The sequence below is a fragment of the Podarcis vaucheri genome (assembly GCF_965113315.1).
Source record: "Podarcis vaucheri genome assembly, chromosome: 8".
NCBI lineage: Eukaryota > Metazoa > Chordata > Lepidosauria > Squamata > Lacertidae > Podarcis > Podarcis vaucheri.
In genome coordinates, this window is record NC_138766.1 from 71089088 (window position 1) to 71110273 (window position 21186).

The 21186-nt window shown below is 41.1% G+C and overlaps 2 protein-coding genes across 9 annotated transcripts in view; both read right to left on the reverse strand.

Annotated features, from left to right (window-relative positions):
• The window catches only part of RGS22 (regulator of G protein signaling 22), a 78687-nt gene extending 73147 nt beyond the window's left edge, over positions 1 to 5540 (reverse strand). Inside the window, exons 1-2 of the mRNA XM_082235479.1 lie at positions 4971 to 5540; positions 3376 to 3404 (exon numbers count right to left, since the gene is read on the reverse strand). Of these exons, the coding sequence (XP_082091605.1) occupies positions 3376 to 3404; positions 4971 to 4995 (54 nt within the window). The 5' untranslated portion in view covers positions 4996 to 5540. The remainder of the gene's footprint in view (positions 1 to 3375; positions 3405 to 4970) is intronic.
• Positions 5541 to 10419: 4879 nt separating this feature from the next.
• On the reverse strand, positions 10420 to 19974 carry FBXO43 (F-box protein 43). 8 transcript variants are annotated; one of them, XM_082236185.1, is made up of 7 exons: positions 18886 to 19974; positions 17927 to 18000; positions 16830 to 16898; positions 13873 to 15389; positions 12945 to 13047; positions 11840 to 12025; positions 10420 to 10967 (listed from the first exon to the last, which is right to left on the reverse strand). In XM_082236185.1, the coding sequence occupies exons 4-7, from the start codon at positions 15363 to 15365 to the stop codon at positions 10719 to 10721; spliced, it is 2031 nt and encodes a 676-aa protein (XP_082092311.1). In that variant the 5' UTR covers positions 15366 to 15389; positions 16830 to 16898; positions 17927 to 18000; positions 18886 to 19974; the 3' UTR covers positions 10420 to 10718. The 8 variants fall into 8 exon arrangements, with proteins under 8 accessions (XP_082092311.1, XP_082092313.1, XP_082092309.1 ...); XM_082236187.1 differs by lacking the exon at positions 17927 to 18000 and adding an exon at positions 18565 to 18644; XM_082236183.1 differs by adding an exon at positions 18565 to 18644 and having other exon boundaries at positions 16830 to 18000.
• Between the last annotated feature and the right edge of the window lie 1212 nt (positions 19975 to 21186).

Sequence of the window (21186 nt, forward strand, 5' to 3'; positions counted from 1 at the left end):
TTAGGGGTTCGGTCACACTGGGTGTCAAACCTTGGGGGCACCGCAACTATAATTTAGTATGTAGAGCAAGAAGCAAGGGGGGGGGACCAAATTTTGGCGCCACACAGGCACTGCTGAAATTTGAGTGCCCAAAGTCTGCCACTGCCCTGGTGAGCTACTGTGAGCTGCATATGTGTAGCTCTCAACACTCTCTTTCAATTTCAGAAGGGAACAGGAGCCTCTGTGAAGCATAAGCCTGTGATTGGCAGGAAGTAAAACGCCAGGCTCAGCCAGGTCTAGTCTTGAGATCAAGCCTGGTAGAAGACAGAGCAGCACATTTTGTTTGATGCTTTTCAGCATGCACTTTCCCGCTCAGGCCACTGACTTCAGAATGTCAAGAACTGGATTTAGGTACAATCGCCACAGCCCCATCCTGGCCTTGACATCCCCATTGCAAACACAGTTTCTCGCATGATTAGATAATGATGATCTCAAAGCGTAACAATCTCTGTGTAAAGCTCTAAGATTAATGGGGTTCACACAACAGCACACTGACACAGGCAATGATCTGAGTCTTAAATGTTTAGTTGTGTTTTGCATGAAAAATTATTAGAAACAGGCCACAGTCAATAAACTGACATATTTCACGTTTATTCAGTCATCATATGCAGATAGTTTTCCAATCACCCCATTGCAGATGACTGGATTTGAAAAATTAACAAGAATTGCAGATTTTTCTGTCCCCAGGGACCTGTATAAAACAAATCACTTCTTAATACAGGAATTAGAAACCCTTTAGAAATATGCAGATGTGTGCTTTTATTTGACCATAACCATGTTATTTGGGGGACTAAAATAGGGGTAAGAAATATATACAAATTGTATCAATTAAGATATTTTACTACATTATTTGCACACTTAGCATATTAATGGAATTATCTTTTTTTTTTAATATAAACAAAACTTTCCCGTAGATTGTTAATTGTTATTCCCCTTTTAAAAATCCACCTTTATTCCTCTTGTAACAATGGCAGCATCAGAGGGGGGAAATAGAGAGAAGGGGAGAGAAGGAATAAAGTAGATTTTGGAGGGAGCCAGTCCCAATTCACATCTTACAGTTTAAGGCTTAATCTTCTCAGATGAAAACAGCTGTAGATATCACGTTAATGTGTTTCACAAGTTACTCTGAATTCCATAAGAATTAGATTTGAGCAATTATGTTTTGAACTGAAGCCTTGAAACTTCTAATTTAAGATTCTGTTTAGCTTTGGATTTAGTTGTTGTCCCTTGGTGCTGGTAGAAACACAAATCTTTTTTTCTGACTAAAGAACAATCCTGGGAAACCTTGATCCATCTTGTAGGAGTACGTTTGCTTTTAAGAATTGTATGACAGAAATTCAACAGGAGGAAGTTATTGCTAACACTTTATGTTACACTGATGGGAAACGTCCCTGGGAAGTCTTGCGCAACAAATCCATTTCCCTAAAAGACTGGAGTCTTACAATAAGAAACGCGATGAGGAAATACACTTGGAATTGTGAGTAGCACTTGCTTTGACATAAGGTCATCTAATCTTTCTGCAAATCAGAATGGCTGCTTAATAAACAGGTCATTTGGAAGTGACTGCATTTTGGGATACTGTTACCTCCCTTCTCTTCCCTATGGCCTAAAAACCCATCCAAGGGTCTTTGTGTCCTCATCTCAGGCAGATTTAATAACAGAGTGCTTTGAGCCCTTTGATAATACAGCACTTAGTACATTCTGGATCAGTCCTTGCTGTGCCTACAGGGAGCCATCCCAACTTTCTAGAACTGAGGCAAAATGTACCAAGTATTATCAACACTGGGGGCGAACCAACCACTTGTTCCCAAATAATTATGCTATTTTTTGCCTGAGCCCTGAGTTTGAGCTAGCAGTCAAGACAAATAAAAGCACTAGAAATGGACTATGTCTTCTAACTTCAGGGATATAAGATAGCACAGACTTCCATTCTGACCTGTATTCATCTTAATCTACTGTTTCCTCTCCGCTGCAGTTGGGTTTCTGCCAAATGCTATCATACTCATCTCACTGTCTGCTGTTTAACATAAATTATATGTGTTACATAACTATTCATGTAACATATTCATTTCCATGTAAAGGAAACATCAAAACAACATAAAAATGACTTAATCGTTAATTATGCATCATTTGCAGACTCCAAAAAACCCCAACAACCATGTGAGTGAATACTGATCGTATTCACTTGACTGATTTCCACTCCTGCCCATAGACGAGCTTCTTAATGGTAGATATTCTATTTCCTTTTCCAATTTCGTTGGAATTCTCTGACATCGCTATCTAACTGGGGAAAGGGCTCAAAGAACAGGCAAGTAAATTTTCATGGGGCCTTGCTCGCCGTGTGATGCCATCTATGCCTTGCAAAGATAAAGGGGCAAGAAAAACCTTACTATATTTAAGCCTATACAAAAAGTGGGTGGGTAAAAGAAAAATTGGATAGTGTTGACATGACCAAGCTCTTAAAGCCACAATGTAATAACAGTATGAGAGCTACATGTTTCAGGGAAATGATGATGTTAACATGCAGCATTGCAGCAGCAGTTACAACCTAAACCTTTGTTATCTTATTTTATTTCAGGGCCCACCCTATTCCTGTGATTGTAATCTGTTTTAACTGTTTTTAATTTTGAACTTTAAACTGCTGTAACCTGCCCTGGGACATGCTGGTGAAGGGCAGGTAAAATTAAAAATTAAAAAAATGTGTGCCTAAGGTTGCAATCCTATACATGTTTACTGGAAATAAGTCCCACTGAAATTCTGAATAGACAAGCATAGGAATGCACTGCAGGTATGTGTCCAGTAATTAAATGCATATCTGGCAAACCTTTAATTAGTAAAAATTAGTATGCTTTTCTTAGTTTAATTAGTCCATAATGCAATTTATCCTATTGTCCTAATTTTGAAATTTGTCCTAATTTTGAAATTAATATCCCCTCTGCTTTGTAGTTTGAATTTTCTTACAGCTGGGGTCTAATCCTATACAAATTTACTAAGGAGTAAATTCTATTAGACACAATGTGACTTACTTACAGGAAAATATGCATAGGAAAACGTGCACCATAATAAAGAAAATAATAATAATTTTGAAATAATGTTTAAAAAATCTTTTCCAATTTCTATCCCTGTCTTGTGATATAAGAAGTTAATTTTCTTGGTTGAGTGGATGACAACTAATAGGGAGTGGAGTGTGAGGCATTGTTGCTCCTCTGTTTCATTCTTGTTTCACTTAAGAAATTCCATGACATATAGCAATTATATTTACATCATATTTATATTTATAATAACTACCTGATTCATCTATAAACTGAGGGCAGGAGGGGGGGAAAGTTTACTTACAAACTCATCGTCTCTTATGCTGGGGGGCACTGAAACACAACACAAAAAGAGAAAGGGAATAAAAGTTATTCAGCCAAAGCATTTTTCATTTGTTTTTAATCTTACCAGAGATCAGTGATCACTAACTATGCAAATGTAGTTGTAAATATTGAGAAAAATGTACATTTTAGAACCAAGAACCCATTTGCATATCCAAAAAAGCAGCTATTTCACAATAAAATAAATATATTCCAGATAATATTATTTGCAAGATACAGACTGATATACTTGTTTGTAAAGGACAGTAAGGAGGAGATGGAGATATATATCATTTTGTGGGGCTCATCCCATATTGAGGACCTCACTGGGCCCTTTTCAGGATGTTTGGGTGTATAAGTTTAGCCTTGGCAACTTTGTCATCAGCTCATTTCTTGCATATGTAAGAGCAACTTGTTTTGCAAATATTAACATATCATCTGTTTATTAGCTCTATATACCACCCACAAAAAAAAAGTTTCACCTGCTGATTCCTGCATATGAAGCTGCTGCTAAAAGCAAAGGAACCGTTTTGGAATTAGTTTGTTTTCTAGCCAGTGGCCAATTCTAATGAATTATTCTAAAAATTGATGTACAGAAGTGAAAACATGTAAGCAATAAAAAAACCTGGGGTTTTAAAAACAATAGTTTCCTGAAATATACTTTAGGGAAATGACAACTGAATTGGCCAACTTATGAGTCTGCAGTATCCACCTATAAGATGTGCATTCAAAATCTAATGGGTTCAACTCCTGGATGAATCCTGCTAACAGAAGCAATCCTAAATGGCTGATACAATGGATACAGAACTGGACTCTAACCCAGGAACTTTTAAAAGAGACACCTGTCACAAGTGCAGCTAATCTATGGGCCAGAACTTCCAACATCCCTGAGCATTGGCCATGGCAACTGAGACTGATGAGAGTGGGTGCAACAACACCTGTAGGGCCTTAGTTACGCCTGATAACTAGGCTTTTCCTTGCACAGCCTCAGTATCTGACCCTGTGCAATAAGTCACTATCTGTACAACTCAGTGTACCATGTAGATTAGAAAATGAAGGCTACACACGCTAGCACTTGTAAATAAATATATGACTGTGCACCTTTATAAAAAGAAGATAGGTTACCTATGTTACCAAATTTGTGTACAACAATGCCAGAATTTGGGACACATAAAATCTACTGATTTCAGTAGATTTCAGCGCACCGCTCTGTGTTAAAGAGTGAACATGGTATTTCCCCTGTGGAAAAGTGTGGAGTCCATAAACACACTAATTGGACAATACATGCAACCAAGTCCTCTGTCGTTCGTATGAGCTTTTGGAACATGAGAGCAGATTGCTCTTTCCACTTGAGCCTGCATGTTCACACGTGACGCATTCCAATCTAAAAAGCGCTTCTGAGCACCACTGGTGAACGTGCCCTTTAGGGTTCTGGGGCTTGGCTGGCTGACAATGTATTTTCCTTCCAGCGTTCATCATCCCTCTCCCTCCCACTGAAACATGAACTGTGACGGGATGAAAGCGGAGCACATCCGATCCTCTTTACTGTCTGCTATGCTCTCCGGCCGCAGTACATACCCGTGGTGAGCTTCTTCTCCCGCATGGTGAGGATGGGCGCACTGCCTCTGTATAGCTCGTGATCCCGCCTAAGCTAAAGCCTCATGGTCCTCAGGGGAGCTCAGGGGGGAAATAACTCCAGCTGGGCCCGGGGCAAAGAGACTGCAGCGGGCCTAAGCCTGGGCACGCACGAATTGCTCGGCGTTTACAACTTGTCCTAGTTATTGCGCGCTATCACAGCCGAGCTGGGTTGCTATGGAGCTGCTGCAGACCGTGCACAGGGGAAACAAGGCTCCTTGACTCCATGAACAAACATTTGCCTTCTTGGGGGCGAAGGCTTTCTCTCGGCTTGGCTAGCCAGCCGGATAAAGCGAGGCGCGCGGAAGCAGCGAGCACACAAGTGGTTTAACCTGGGGGAGAAAATCTCCCCGTCGGTGGACAGGCGACCGGTTCCTTCCAATACGCCTTGCCTTCACTTTCAGCCTCGAGGGGGCGCAGGACCGCCCTGCTGGGTCTGCAAACGACAGCGCCCTCTCCAGTCCTAGCCGGTTAGGAAATAGCTTGAGGGTCTCTCCCCCCAAAAGCCCGCTGCGTTTAGACGGCTGCAAAGATTTGCGTTGGTGATAGGATCCTTCAGGTGTTGCCCACGCTGCTTGCAGCTCCCATCACCTGCAAGAGGAGGGGGTTGGTTCGCCGATATTGTGATGCATTTAGCAACGCGTAATGCTGCCTTGGTGACGATTGTGCTGTGTAGAATTCTTATCTGCCCTTCCTGGCAAGCCTCCCCCCTCTCTCCTTTAAGCAAACAACTCTTTGGCATGACCCCCCCTCGGCTTCAAAATAACGTCGACCAGTCTGGCAGGGGCACGTACATTCCATTTCCATGGAGGAGTTGCTCTCTGAACAGGCTTTTCTTAACTATCCTGGTTAGGGCTCAACAGGGGCAAAAGGTTTTCTCCATAACTTGAAGAGGCACGGCAAAATTTGAATGCAAAAAGGGTATATGGCCTTTAGTTGCCCCGGATTGACTGATTCAGTATAAATACCTCCAACAATTCAGCCTAGAACAGCTGAGGTTCAAAATATCTCTGCAAAAGAAACGGTGCTGATGACATTTGTAATCAGAATTAATTTCTCTACATGTCATCAACTTTGAGAGTTAATTTGAAGGATTTCCAGCCCCCCCCTTTAGAGATATGTGAAAATATGGATGGTTTAAAAGCTGATAGTTTAATCCTGCGGAAACTTACTTTGGGCTATGGAAAAGTGAGAGGTGAATCGTAAGTCGTATCAAAGGGTTCCACTGTCTCACTAAAGTATTAATTCTGAATCCCTGCTCCTGATTATGCCCTTATTCCTATCTCTGCTCATGGGTTGGCTGTCTGCCATTTATTTTCTTAATTCATGCAGTCTCCTTTGCGCCAAGAGTAGTAGATTTGCTTCAAGTTAATTTTCATAGTGGCCATAATAGCCTGTAATTTATATTTATTTCTCCATATAAAATGAAAATTGAATGTCCAAGATCCCCGTGGGTTTGTGCATGTTAACACTTTGGTAGTAAACAATAGAATCAGATTTTATTTTATTGTTAGCAAAGGCTGACAGTGCAATCCTTTCATGTTTATTCAGAAGTAGCCCACCTCCATTCAAGGGGGCTTGCTCTCTCAGAGGAAAAAATAATCCCTTCATCCAGTCTGCCATTCTTCTTTCCCACCCTTCTTCCATATCTGTGGGGGATTATCAGATGAAATTCATCAACATAAGTGAACAGTACTGAGCCTCTAAATGCCTCAAATCCCAGCTTCAGATTCAAACAACCAGACAACTACAGTGGTACCTTGGGTTACATACGCTTCAGGTTACATACGCTTCAGGTTACAGACTCTGCTAACCCAGAAATATTACCTTGGGTTAAGAACTTTGCTTCAGGATGAGAACAGAAGTCGCGCTCCGGCAGCGCAGCAGCAAGAGGCCCCATGAGCTAAAGTGGTGCTTCAGGTTAAGAACAGTTTCAGGTTAAGAACAGACCTCTGGAATGAATTAAGTACTTAACCCGAGGTACCACTCTAGAGTCAACCCAAATAAAACTATCACTGCAATCAAGATACAGCTCAGGTTAAGAAGCCCATTCACTTCCTATGCTAGCTCTGTTGACTAGCACTTTACAAATGTAATGATTCCAACAAAGACAAATCTTTTGACCCTACAATGAAACTGATATCGAAACCTGACTTTACTGATGACCAAAGTGTATTATTATTTTATAATTCTAAGAGACCAACAAAACACCCACTACATGAGAGGATATATTCCACAGAGTTCTGGAGGCCCATGGTTAGGCTATTTTAATCATCCTATCACCACAAGGAAGCAACAAGCCTGGGATTTGTCAGCAACCTAATGACACCCCAACTTATTGGAATACTTGTGTTTCCAGAGCTATGCTGAATATTCTTTTTTCCAGCAAATGTCCTCCTATGTGCGCTAAGCCAGCTGAGCTGCTAGGGAGACCAAGAAAGAAGTCATAACTTAGTCCTGATGAGCCAGCTTCTTCTTGCCTTCCAGGTCTTTAACATGATCTCACTGAAACAAACAAAGACTTCTCAGAGCCATAAGTTATAACTGATAGCCAAAGGAAACACATTTTAAATATTAAATACTCATTGGCTATAGTTGGCAGGCAAGGCTGAAGCATGAACCTACAATGCTAAGTTTACAGATGCACTGAATAGCCTAAAAGCATTAGTTCAGGTTCACCCCCCCCCCAGCTTTTGTGAAGTATTTTTCGAAGATGAATCTTTGATGTCCCCTAGCGGTGAAATTGAGTATATTTCAATGAACAATGCACAGAAGAGCTTCAGATATCAAACACCAAGGGAATAGAAATATGTTTTGTCACTCTGAACCTACTTGCTCCAAACCCTCCTACACGCCTCTTAGCACAGGCTCCCCTGAAGATCCAAATTCAACAAAGAAAGAATGGCCTCCGTTTCTCACAAGATCATCTGGCAGCAACTTAAAGTACTCAGAAGGGGGGAGAGTAGGCGTTTTAGTGTCTGGTTTATATCACTTGGGTTCGTATGGCATGGATACTGTTGAAATTAATTTCATTCTAGTAATGGAAAAGCACAGGCAATTTGGAACCATATTTCCATGCTGTGATAGAACCTTTTTTTGGAAAAGATTTCTTCTGGCTTGTTCTCTTTGCCCCTTTCTTATGAAATCTCATATTAACTTTATCATTATCTGCTTCAACATACTTCATGTTGAAACAGTTAACATTGCCATCTTCTTTCTATGTATTTTATTTTATTTTATTTATGCCCATTACAAATTGCCATCTATGCTGCTGATCCATAATTTCTTTAGGTAAACACTCTTGCGCTCTCTCTCTCTCTCTTACACACACCAACACACACACCAAGGCATTTCCATATGCAACAACTGGTTTGTGGACAAATTGTCACCGACTATGTGACTGCAGAAGGAAGACGAAACACACACGTCAAGGGCTTTGAAGAAACACAAACTCAAGTTGAAAGGGAGAAATGAGCTAAGAGAAAGACACATTTGGCAAATCCTCACCATTAATCAACTCCTGCTAGGATACCTGTGTCCCCACTGTGGAAGAACATGTGGATCCATAGAATCATAGAGTTGGAAGAGACCACAAGGGCCATCGAGTCCAACCCCCTGCCAAGCAGGAAACACCATCAGAGCACTCCTGACATATGGTTGTCAAGCCTCTGCTTAAAGACCTCCAAAGGAGGAGACTCCACCACACTCCTTGGCAGCAAATTCCACTGTCGAACAGCTCTCACTGTCAGGAAGTTCTTCCTAATGTTTAGGTGGAATCTTCTTTCTTGTAGTTTGGATCCATTGCTCCGTGTCCGCTTCTCTGGAGCAGCAGAAAACAACCTTTCTCCCTCCTCTATGTGACATCCTTTTATATATTTGAACATGGCTATCATATCACCCCTTAGCCTCCTCTTCTCCAGGCTAAACATGCCCGGCTCCCTTAGCCGTTCCTCATAAGGCATCGTTTTCAGGCCTTTGACCATTTTGGTTGCCCTCCTCTGGACACGTTCCAGTTTGTCAGTGTCCTTCTTGAACTGTGGTGCCCAGAACTGGACACAGTACTCCAGGTGAGGTCTGACCAGAGCAGAATACAGTGGCACTATTACTTCCCTTGATCTAGATGCTATACTCCTATCCAGAATTGGCCTCCACAGTCACTTACAGACAAGACTGTGTTCATGGAAGACAATCTTACTCAGCCACGAGTGATCGCCAAAGAAAGAAGACTGTGTCTAGTTCTTGGCACCACAATTTAAGGATGCTGACAAGCTGGAATATGTGCAGAGGAAGGCAATCAAGAAGATCAAGGGACTGGAAACCTTATGAAGAATGGTTGAAGGAGCTGGGCAAGAGGAAACTGAAAGGAGATAGGATAGCCATCTTCAAATATTTCAAGGGCTGTCACATGGAAGATGGAACAAGCTTGTTTTTGCCTGCTTCAGATGGTAGGACCTGAACCAATGGATTCAAACTACAAGAAAGGATACTCCAACTAAGCATATTAGGAAGACCTTTCTGACAGAGTTGTTCAACAGTGGAATGGACTCCCTCCAAAGGTGGTGGACTTGTCTTTCTTAAAGGTTTTTAAGCACAGGTTGGATGGTGTTTCCTGCATTGCAACGGATTGGACTGGATGAGCCTTGAGATAACTTCTAACTCTACAATTCTGATTCTATTATCACTTGTAGAGCTTCACTTGCATTCGCAGCACAGTTGATTAGGAGGAAACGTGTATTATCAATCAGTTTCTGTTCCTTGTTAGGAGGATGTAGTATTATAAACACAGCTTGGAAATAAAGCAGTCGTGAATGAAATTATATTTGTTTATTCTAAACTGATTATTTTAATGTATTTGTATATCTTCCAGATTGCCTTATGTTTGATCTCTTGTGATTTTATTATTCAGCTGCAACTGCCAGTTGCCTTGGAACTGTGGAAGGGGGTGAAATGATGCTCTAGCAATAGCCATCAAGCAGAAGGCTATGGACTGCCTACATGCTTCTGCAGGGAGTGTTGCACCTCTGTCCAGCTCAGATGATACTGCTGAGATTATCAATTTAAGGAGTAACAAATTTTATTAACTTGCAAGAACTGTTACCTAAATTTACTTGGTTTTCTCTTCTTTACCTTTTTCATTTTGCAGTGTGTCTATTAGATTGTTAACTTGGGCAAGCAGGGAGTCTTATCTTTTGATCTCTGTATAAGACTTCAAAAATAATAATAGTGATGCTTGATATTAAATAAAATAATTTTGGCTTGATCTATGCAGTATGTTTTAATGTACTATTATGGCAATATCTTCTCACATTTATCATAAAATACTCCTTAAAATGTAACGAATATTTAATTATTTTTAATTTGCCATTGTGACAAGAACAGTATTTAAAATCTCAGAACACGGTTGTAAGATGTAGTAAAAACTACATTGAAAGTACTTTATTGAAATCTCATTGAATGTGTCTGGCAAAGTGACAAACACCAAGACAAAGAGTTTAAAATGTTTTCACTTTTTTCTGGAATGTATCAAAAGTCAAGTTTAGGATATTTACACAGAGAATTAAATTATCAACTTGATTTATGGTCAAAATTACAATATGTAATACTTTCAAAATGCATAATTATTTAAAAGTGCTACCTATACAAAATAGAATTGAGGGGGAGGGGAAATACGTTCCATTCATTTGAAGATATTTAGAGACGTTTTAAGTTTCTCTTGCTTTTTGCACTTCCTGGCAGAGCATCTTTTCTGTTTTGTCGTTTAGCAGATGGACTGCTACAGTCTCTTGATCCGTGGAAGGCATAAAGACATAAAGTGCAAAAGTCAAACGCACAGTCCTCCCGGCTACAGAGTCCTCTTTTTTGAAAGGCTTGGTATTTTGCAGGACACCGACATCTTGGACAAGGTTTTAAAGCTTCGTCACTGAAAAGGGATCGGGCAACCTACATCAGGGGAAGAGATATTTAAGATTTGGTCATGCATTCATTTTTATAAGGCTGCTAACTACCCCATCCTGTTTCTTTAATTTCTAGAAAGTTGAATCGGAATAAGTAAATTAATTTTCACTATAGAAATATATCAAGATAGAAGAGTCAATAAAATTTTATCCCAGATGACAAGATACAGCAAAAGAGACAAATGGTAAATGTTACTAATATGGGCCTACGGGCAGTATCCAGCTAAACAGTTCCTCTACTGCAGGGGTCAGCAAACTTTTTCAACAGGGGGCCGCTCCACTGTCCGTCAGACCTTGTGGGGGGCCGGACTATATTTTGGAAAAAAATATGAATGAATTCCTATGCCCCACAAATAACCCAGGGGATGCATTTTAAATAAAAGCACACATTTTACTCATGTAAATACACCAGGCAGGCCCCACAAATAACCCAGAGATGCATTTTAAATAAAAGGACACATTCTACTCATGTAAAAACACGCTGATTCCTGGACCGTGCGCAGGTCGGATTGAGAAGGCGATTGGGCCGGATCTGGCCCCTGGACCTTAGTTTGCCTACCCATGCCCTACTGCAAGGACTTTTAGCTGCAAATTGGAACTTCCCCATCATCTCCTCTCTCCCTGTGCAACCCCTGAATCTGTTATGGGGTTTCCCCCAGCCCTCTGGGGCCAACTTAGGGGGTCACATAGAAAAGGACAGAGTGAGGAAGGTCCAGCTAAAAGTCCTTGCACTAGCAGAACTGTCTATTTAGATAGCCCCGTCACTTTCCCCTCATACTTCTTGTGGCAGCCTAAGCTTAACTTGTATCTGGCAACATTCATTACTTAAGGAATCTCACACCTACTGCAGTTTCCTACCTTTACACACACTTCTTCTTTGCTAGCTGACTGAAGAACAGGGCTGCATCCACGAGGTGTCAAAGACTCGTCACAAGAGGGCTGCATTTGTAATACAGCAGGTTTTGCTTGAGCCTGGACTGATCGTAGTGCAAATCTGGTCATCAGAAGTCTAGTGGCAGCATCTTCAGTATCTGGCAGGTGTCTCTGATAAAATAACCAAATACCACCAATTACGTCCGCAAAGAACAAACTGAATGTGCTGTTTACTATTTAATGCCAGCCATGGCTTATAGCAGAAACCCATTCTGGGAAGAAGGGGATGCCATGTGGTCAGAACCATCTTGGGTGCTGGCTGGAGAGGTGGCAACACAGAGACTGGGGAGCACGGCCGGCTGCTCTAGACTCAAGCTGCCTGAAGGCATGAGAGAAGCAGGGAGAGACACTCTTGAGAGGACAATGCTGTAAGATCTGTAGCTCCCTCCAGCTACACTCAGGTTGTATATATGTGAATAAATTCACTAGTCTACACCATGTCTTGACTCTCAATGGAAGCACAACTCTGGGTGAAGGGGTGGAACCCCCCAGAATTTTGTGCACTGCTTGGCAGAGATTGGCGGTTGGTGTGCCACCTTTGTTACAATACAGCTTGCAAAAATAGTTTGGCACAGAAAGGAAATAAAGATGATTCGAGTATGGGTCAAAGGGAGACGACTACGAAAAGGACCAGGTTTAATCCAAAACTGATCAGCCAGAAGCATTTTAAAAAATCAAACCCCCAACAAACCTCTAAGAGGGCTTGAAATAACTATTTAAAAATAAATGTGCTAAATGTGTGGCTAGACACTAAAGACAGTGGGTTATATCCAACTAAGTCATACTGAGTAGGCCCACTGAAATCAATAAACTATGAATCTAGTTTATAGACTCATTTCTATTCTCAGTATGAACTTGTTGGTTATCACCCTATATCTTTTAATCAATAAGTAGCACATGTAAGCAGTACAACAAATTTCATCTGATGAAATGTCTATTAGATATGGAGTTTCATTTCTGCTTTTCCTCCTCTTCAACCCATACCGTCTCACCAAACACCCTCAATAATACCCATGCAGTGGTATATTACCTTAGCTTCAACTGCCAGCTGTTTTATGTACAACTTTCTCCTCCGATTCGCATGTCTATCTTGTATAACAATTTCTCGCCAGTTCTTGCTTACTTTCCACATACTAAAATAAAGAATCGCTATCAGCCACAATTCAAACATTTTGCTAGAATTCAGAATGGGGCTGCTTTGTCCTCAAGGAACCTGATCTGCATTAATGTCTTCATCAGGAATGAATAAATCAGCTTCAATGATAGCTGCAGCACAGGATCAAGGGGACAAGTGCTCTGAAGCTGATATACATCAAAGTATAGGGGTATTTACATATATATTGGTCACTTTTAATCATTATACCCTCTTGTCACAGAGGGACAAACAACAATATTTTATTTGCTAATGTTTACCGTTAATACATAGCATTTTTAAATATTATTTATGCTTCAACCTTGCTATGCTTAATAGTTATATGCCAAATTCCCAAACCTTAATTAATGGAGGAATCCAAAAGATTTGTCATTTTGTAAAAGGTTATCATAATACAAAAGCAGGGTATCCAAATGGGAAAACTGGAGTGAAGCTGTAACTGCAACAAAACATGGAGTGCTTCAGGTTTCTAGCTGCTCCCTTCCATTTTTCCTTCCTTCCCTGTTTTTCAATCCCCACCCCAGGCAGCTAACACCTGTGCCCACTATGGATGTTCAGTCTTCTGTGGCCTGCTCTGGGTTTCGCTTAGATTTTTCTCCAAATAATTTTTGTTCTTCTGCAAATTATGATGCTCCCACAAGCCTCATGGTGCCTCTCATGTGCGTAGATGGTGCCATTTTGGCTACATAAGCATAAGCACTCAGATAACTGAATTCACTACTAGTATACAGAATTTCAATTATGTTACACTTGTACAATGCCATTAGGGGGCACCCAGTGAAAGTCCCGAAGTTGTTTCTTTTACCTGCATAGGCTTTCCACAGTCAGGATATCTAAAATCAAAGTAAGAACATGTCTTAAGTCTCTGATTCTTAATTCTGTTAATATATCTAGTTTCTCAATGCCCATTTTCCTGCCAATGAGTTGAGCCACAAGACACTTCAGCGCAGATATGTCAGCTCCATCAATTTTCTTCAGCAGGTCATCCTGTTTTGTTCTTTTACTTCTGTTTTGCATAAATAGCGCACGCACTATCTGCAAAGCAGGGGTTCTTGACAGACTGCCAAAATCTGGAGCCATGCATTTGTCATCCTCATGAAAAACCAATTCATTGCTTTCGGTGATAGAGCCAGCTATCTTTAGTATGCATTTTGAATGAGCAACAGTGGTATCACAGTCCTCCTCTTTTTCTGATTGGGAACCACATTCTGAAAGTGTGGATAATCTTCTTGAGCGTTGTAGCTTTCTTACCTTTCTTTTAGAGTTTAGAGTGCTAGATGATTCCGTACGTTTTTGAAGTAGTTCTTGGAAAGACCCCTCATGTTCTGACAAGGACTCCTCCGATTTATCTAAACTAAGCGAATTATAGCTGCTGCTGCTACCAGGGGTTGATAGGCTCAAGTCACTTATTTCTTTAACTGGAGGGGTATTTATTTCAGATATATTAAGACTAAATCCTTCTACAAGACTATTGATGGGTGTGATAAACCTATCATCATTTGTCTCAGGCAATGTACAGTTAGGAGTTTCAATCAATTCTGGACAAGTGCTTTGATCATTAAAACTATTAAGAACATTGTCAATAAAAATATTAGGTGTATTTGTAGATGATTTAGGCTGGATTGGAGATAAACCACCTGGCTCAGACAAGCAGCCGCCTTTAGATTTTGAATCATCTATTGTAGATGTCCTCTGCTGAGAGAAAAGAAGCCTGAGTTTCTGACAGCCAGAAATAGGGTCCTCACTTTTTAAAGTACTAGTAGCCAAAGGCTTGTAGCTCTTCTCTCTTGGAGAATCCAAGGCACATTTTGAAATTATTTCATCCAGACTAAGAAAGTGAGCTAAACATGCTTTTTTCTGGCGGCTCCCCGAAGATACTTGTTTTTCAGAACACCCCAAAGAACCAACAGAAGCTGATTTAGACACAAGCAATCTTCTGCGGAGTGACAAGTCTTTTTTAACAACTTTTGGTGTTTCATATAAGTCTGTATGTGTAATTGGTTCCTTTCTTTCTGATAAAAAGATAACATTTTCATGGTCAATGGGAGACAATGAAGTGCTTAAACTAGAATGTGCATGTTTTGAATATTCAGGCAGGCCTGTGTCATTCTGTTCGCCTTTATGTTCTGTATCATTATAATCAAAGCTTGGGTCTTTTAATGATCCATTGTATCCACTGTCATGAAATATGGAAGGGGAGCAAGAATCTTTAAAGCTGAAGTATCTTGCACTGTTGCCGGGAGAGGTCAGTCTGCCTCTTTTAAGAATACTGGATAGAACTGAGTGGCTTTCTGACATCTTGTGCTTGGAACTGGTTATGATCTGTAAAGTGGAAACAGCATTTTACAATTAATAACATCATACCTGGAATCTCTGGGTACCAAACAAAACACTTATATGAAGCTATTTCATCAGAGAAGGAAGCCAGTCACCACAGTTGAATGCTGCTAGAATAGGGATTGCCTATGTACCTATTATAAAGTTATAGGAAAAATGCTCCGCTATGTTCATAGTAAGAGGTCACTCAAGTTATCATTTACCATTCAGTTGCCTCCTTTAAAAATACCATGACATTACACATTCACAAGTAAGGGTTATAGTTTTTCAAAAAGCTCGTATTGAAGTAACCGGAAGCCCCCGCCATGCAATCTTAACCATATCTAATCAGAAGTCCTATTTAATTTAATGGGGCTTCCCCTTCTGGTAAGTACAGTTAGGAACGCAGTCATAGCCTTCATTTGAGTGATATGACTTAGTAACCTTGCATATATAGACAGAGCAAAACAAAAATGTGTCTTATCAATAAGCAGTAAAATGTACTGCTAATAGCATGAGGGGCATTAGAGAGATTTCAGATTATGCTCCTATGTGGTATAAAGGCTCTCCTTAACTACAAGCAAATGTGTCTTGAGTCAGTTACTAGCAGTCAGTTAGTAAAAATGATTTTAAACATTAGCTTAAATTGGTCTCTGTTCTTAGTGATTTAAAATCAATCCACTCCGGGGGTGGTGCATTCTGTTTTGCTGCTGCCTCGCCATACCACACTTACCTATGTTGTGCGGCGGCAGCCACAAAGCACCAGCAGCAGCGCTGGCTTTCATGAGATCTTGTGAGATTTCGGAGAGATCTCATTGGATACCGGCACCACTGCCAGTGAAGGCAGAGAGACAGTGAGTGGAGGAGAGGTGGGTGCTGCCTATTGGTATTCTGCCGCTCAAAGTGGGCACCTCACCTTGCCTCGCCAATAGGCCGGGCCTGAAACACTCCGCTCTCTCCCTAAGGCTTGCTAGTCTAATGGAATTGTTTGTTTTATTTAAACCGCTGACTCTCATGAAAGTTCACAAATTATTTTTGCAAATCCACCCAGTCTTACAAGTGGTTTGCCATGCACCTTTCAGGAGCTGTACAAAAAACAAACAAATCCCGTTCTCCTGGTATAATAGAACTAGCTGCTCAGTTCTTTGGATCCTGGCCAGTACAGTGGTACCTCGGGTTAAGTACTTAATTCATTCCGGAGGTCCGTTCTTAACCTGAAACTGTTCTTAACCTGAAGCACCACTTTAGCTAATGGGGCCTCCTTCTGCTGCCGCGCCGCTGGAGCACAATTTCTGTTCTCATCCTGAAACAAAGTTCTTAACCCGAGATACTATTTCTGGGTTAGCAGAATCTGTAACCTGAAGCGTATGTAACCTGAAGCGTAAGTAACCTGAGGTACCACTGTATTTGCAATGACTCTTCAACAAACTAAGATTTTGTACTTACCCTGATGGAGTCACAAGGAGGCTGAAGTTAAATAAATACTCCACAACTGTACAGGCATCACCTAGGATGCTGAGGGACAAAAACATTTGCTATTACAAAACATAGCATAGCTTTCTTAGACTTTAATATATGGTCGGCCAAAGTTTCTTATGATTGTATGGGAATCACAGGTTGTGCAGAACACAGCAACCTATCCCATGGTAGGTTATCAGCTGACAGTATAAATGAAGTCTCCCAAGTCCTGCACTGCCTTCCAATTATAATCCAAGGTAGACCTATAGTCTTAAAATGCATTTGTAATGCAGTTACTACCTCCATCCTCCAGTTAAGTTTGTACTGTGTGCTTGGGATAACATTTCATGTGTTTGATGAAGTGGACTCTACAAAGGTATTGTGAATTATAAATGTTTCACTCTTTAAGGCACAAGACTAACACACCGACGCAGAGAACAAACTGACATTTTTAGTGTCTTCCTTGTAAAATAAAAAGGAGGCTTAAGTACCTAAGTTTTTAGCTTAAGACAGCTGAAGGAACATGACACAGGATTATAAAAACCATGAACAATATAAAGAGAGTCACTAGAAGAAGTGTTATTCACGTTCTCAACACAGGAGAACCAAGGGTCATCTAACGAAACGGATTGTTCTGAACTTGCTACTAGGGAGATGGAAGTACTTCAAACAATACAAACATTTACCTAGAGAATCAACTGTCACAGTTGTTGCTATAGCCACTTGCACAGATGGCTTTAGGGTTGTCAGATCACAACCCAGAGGTTTCCCCTGTACTTTTAATCTAACACTGAATCAGAAGTTAATTTCTCTCTCCCCATTTCCCTGTCTTTTTGCTTGTGTCTTGTCCCTCTGTGATAGTAAGCAGTCCTGATCAGCTGCAAATCATGTCTCATTCAGTGGTGGACTTAAAAGTACAGAGGAGCTTTTCAAATGATTCCTGGAAAGTGGAAACTTACTATTTTTTTAAAGGCTTAGATATACAGTATACACACTGTTTACTGCTTAGGAAAATTGCAAAATGGAACCTCCATTGGTGGCAAGTTGTAATTACCAGCTATCTGGAGCAAACAGGAAATTATCACCTGTACACAAGATACCAGTGTCATCTTCCTCACTTGCTTGGAAGATGTTTAGAATTTAGAACTATGATCCTCTGCTTTAAGTAAGTAAGAAAAGAAAATAAATGCAGAGCCATAAATGCAGAGCCAGTACAAGACATAGAAGGCAATAGTGTGTGTTTCAGGAAACAACTAGATTGGGATCATAATTTCTTAAGGCACCATCCCCAGTATGCTCTGTTTAGGTGGCCTGCAAATTAATGCAAAAAAGGATAATTGTGCCTAAAAGCAAAAATACAAATGTAAAGTCTTAACTTTACAGCTTTCTCTATAGTGACTTTTAAAAATACTGACTATAAAAAACTGTTTGTCAATGTGTCTGTTTTAAGCAAGAGCATTAGAAAAGCAGGATTTTCTAGTGCAAATGTGTATTTTCTTCACCCTCATCATTTCATCACCTATACCACAGTAACAGTACAATCCTACAGGTGTCTACTCAGAAGTAACTCCCATTGTTATTCCCAGATAATTGTGTACAGCCTCTACAGAACACTTTCTCCTTCCTTAGCTAGGATTTCATTAACTCCATCATTCAGGAGTGATTTAGGGGAGAACAGTGGCTGTGTGAGATCTCCCTCAAAACACACAACAGCCCTACTTACCTTGTGAATTTGAAAGGCAGGAGTCGCTTCTCATGAAGGTTTCCTTATTGTTAAAATCAAAATACCAGTACCTTTTTAACCTGGGGAGGAGGGAACGGTGAAATGGAGGAAAGGCGTCCAAGGTTGAATAAAAGAAACAGAACAAGCCAAGCACTCTACCAAACATACAATCTTAATCATGAAACTGATAGGTATGGTTAGAGTCAAAGTATGTTCAAATGAATGGATTAACATTAAAGTTAATTAACTGTACTCTGTTTTCTTTTAGTAAACGGCCTAAAATAACAGGGACAGAAACGGGACTTTGAGGGGTTCAGTCACCTTGAGTGCGAAACACCACCAGCAGCAGTTCCACACACCCCAAATCCTCGCACAAGTCAATGGAGACGGTGAAAAGGGCTCTGCTCCCACATGTGGAGCAAGAGATGGGTGGGAGGCGGCGGCTGGGAAGAGTGATTAAAGAGGGCTTTTAAAAGGGAACGAATTCGCACCCATCCTAAGAACTGGCAGGGGCTGCGCGCAAGATCTATGCAGAAAGAGCACGGCTCTCTGCCTGTTGGAGAAAAAGCAGCAGCAGCAGCAGCAGCTCTGGGCTTCCCCCGCTCCAGCTCGCCTCAGCCCCAGAGCGTTGCCCTAAGCGAGAAAGAGAAACGCCTCCCGCAGCACTGCCCGCGTGCGCCTGCCGTGGTTTTCCCTCGCTCAGTTTTGAACTACCCGCCTTTTCCCAACTGCTGCAGCTTCTCTCCTCCGCTCCCTCTTCCTCCGCGTTGCCTCCTAGGAGAGGAGCTCAGAACGGACGCCACGCGCAAGACCGGCAGAAAGAGGGAGGGAGGGAGGCAGAGGGGAGAAGTTGCAGTTGTGCATTAATTGCAAAGGACAGAAAGTTTTGTGAACTGAGGCCGGGCAAGGAGCAAGTTGCAGAGCTTTTCTCTGAAGGCGTGCTAGCTAACACGCGTCGATGCGTGTGCATTTTTATAACCTGGGGGCGTGTGAAGGAGGGCTTTGGCCTGTCGATTTCCTATGGTTGACCTCCTTACCCCATGACCCACTTCCTTTCACAAGAACTGGATTTATCTGACCGTCTTCGGTGTTTTTCAGCCACACATAAACACATTTTATACCCCATATTCATTGAGGTGGATGTACACATTCTCTCCCCCCCCCTTCCCTATAGTAGATTAGAATTTCCACTTCCCCCCTATTAAGGAGGAGAAGAGAAATGTCATCTTTCACAGCATACAGAACTAATGTGAAGAATGAGCCAGGAAATCCAAGGTCCAAATCCTGCAAGGACCACAAATTGCAGTTCCCTCACTCCACCTGCAATGTTGACTAAGTGTAGTGAGGGCTAGCTGTGAGTGTATTTTTTAATTATAAGGTTTTTTAAAGTGTATTTTAAATGGCAATCTGCCCTGGGACTTTAGGGTGAAGGGCAATCAATACATTAAAAATTAAAATAATAATAGATATTATTACAAAACATTGCAAGATAATGGAAGTGAATTGCTTTGAACGGTAATAAACGGAAATCTGCCCTTATTCCCTTATGGGGTACACAAGAGCCCTTGTAGAGTCCTTTGCAGGTTCTCCATCGGTCGGAGAAAAATAACAGGCCAACCAGAGAATTTTGAGAAGCAAAGCAGCTAGTAAGCCTGATTTTTATTGATCTGTTGCAACAGGGTGCTCCACTCACAAGCAGGAGAGGAGGACCCAGAACCCAGCTTTGCCCTTATATAGACATTTTAAATTGCCCACTCTGGAGTTCAAGACTACCCCCAGAAACATCATAAATATATCACAGAAATCCGAGTGCGTTTTTTATCTCCTGTCTGGCAGGTTACCTGTTAATGCTTACTTGATTGGATACCCTGGGGAGCCTGGCCAGTCTTTTGTAATGATAAATACTTAGTTCCTGAGCTGAGTCACAGGCTCACACCCTATTCATATCTTAAATGTGCCCTTAAGACAGGATTTGTGAGAAAAGAACCAATGGGGAGCTTTCCCACTTTGACCTTGCAGAGAAATATTTGAGGTCAATTTGTTCAGGACTTTTTTCTGTGGGGTTTCAGACATGTGGTTTATATATTTTTGTATGTGTTTACTTGGTACATTTATGAACAGAACAGTCTAAAATACTACTGTATACTCCTTAAAAGCTTAGTAGTAGTATTCTTACTATTTGCTTCTCTGTTTTTGGTTTGCTCCTACTGTATTTGGTTTACTTCTAGAGTGTCTAATTCTGTGTATAACTACTCAGAAACAAGCCCTACTACGTTCAGTGGGGCTTACAGGAAAGTGTTTATTATAGCCTTAAGGGCACCCAACCTACCTGAAAGATACAGAACTAATTTGCATCAAAAGACACCTTGTGACAAGACACGCTGCCTCCTAACTCTTTTTTTCTTGGTGGGGGTGGGAATTGGCGTGACTACTTGACATGAGAAAAATACACGTTGCAAACGCTCAGATCTATTTTTAATCATAACCAGCTTATAAACTTTTAAGAGAGAGTAAAGGAGGGGGCGGGAAGTAGACTACAGTAAGGAAGTAGACACAACCCCTGTTAAAGATTTTGGGTCTAAGCTCCGAGCCACAGTTCAAGTTTTACCTATGATAAATGTT

Bases quoted from the DNA above. Each gene is read 5' to 3' on its own strand.
- FBXO43 (XM_082236186.1), bottom strand. From the start codon at position 15,365: ATGTCAGAAAGCCACTCAGTTCTATCCAGTATTCTTAAAAGAGGCAGA. The intron at 12,026-12,944 runs GTAATATACCAC...TTATTTTATCAG, and splicing joins AGCTGGCAGTTGAAGCTAAG to AGACACCTGCCAGATACTGA. The intron at 10,968-11,839 runs GTAGGAAACTGC...CCCCTGATGTAG, and splicing joins AAGAAGAAGTGTGTGTAAAG to GTTGCCCGATCCCTTTTCAG.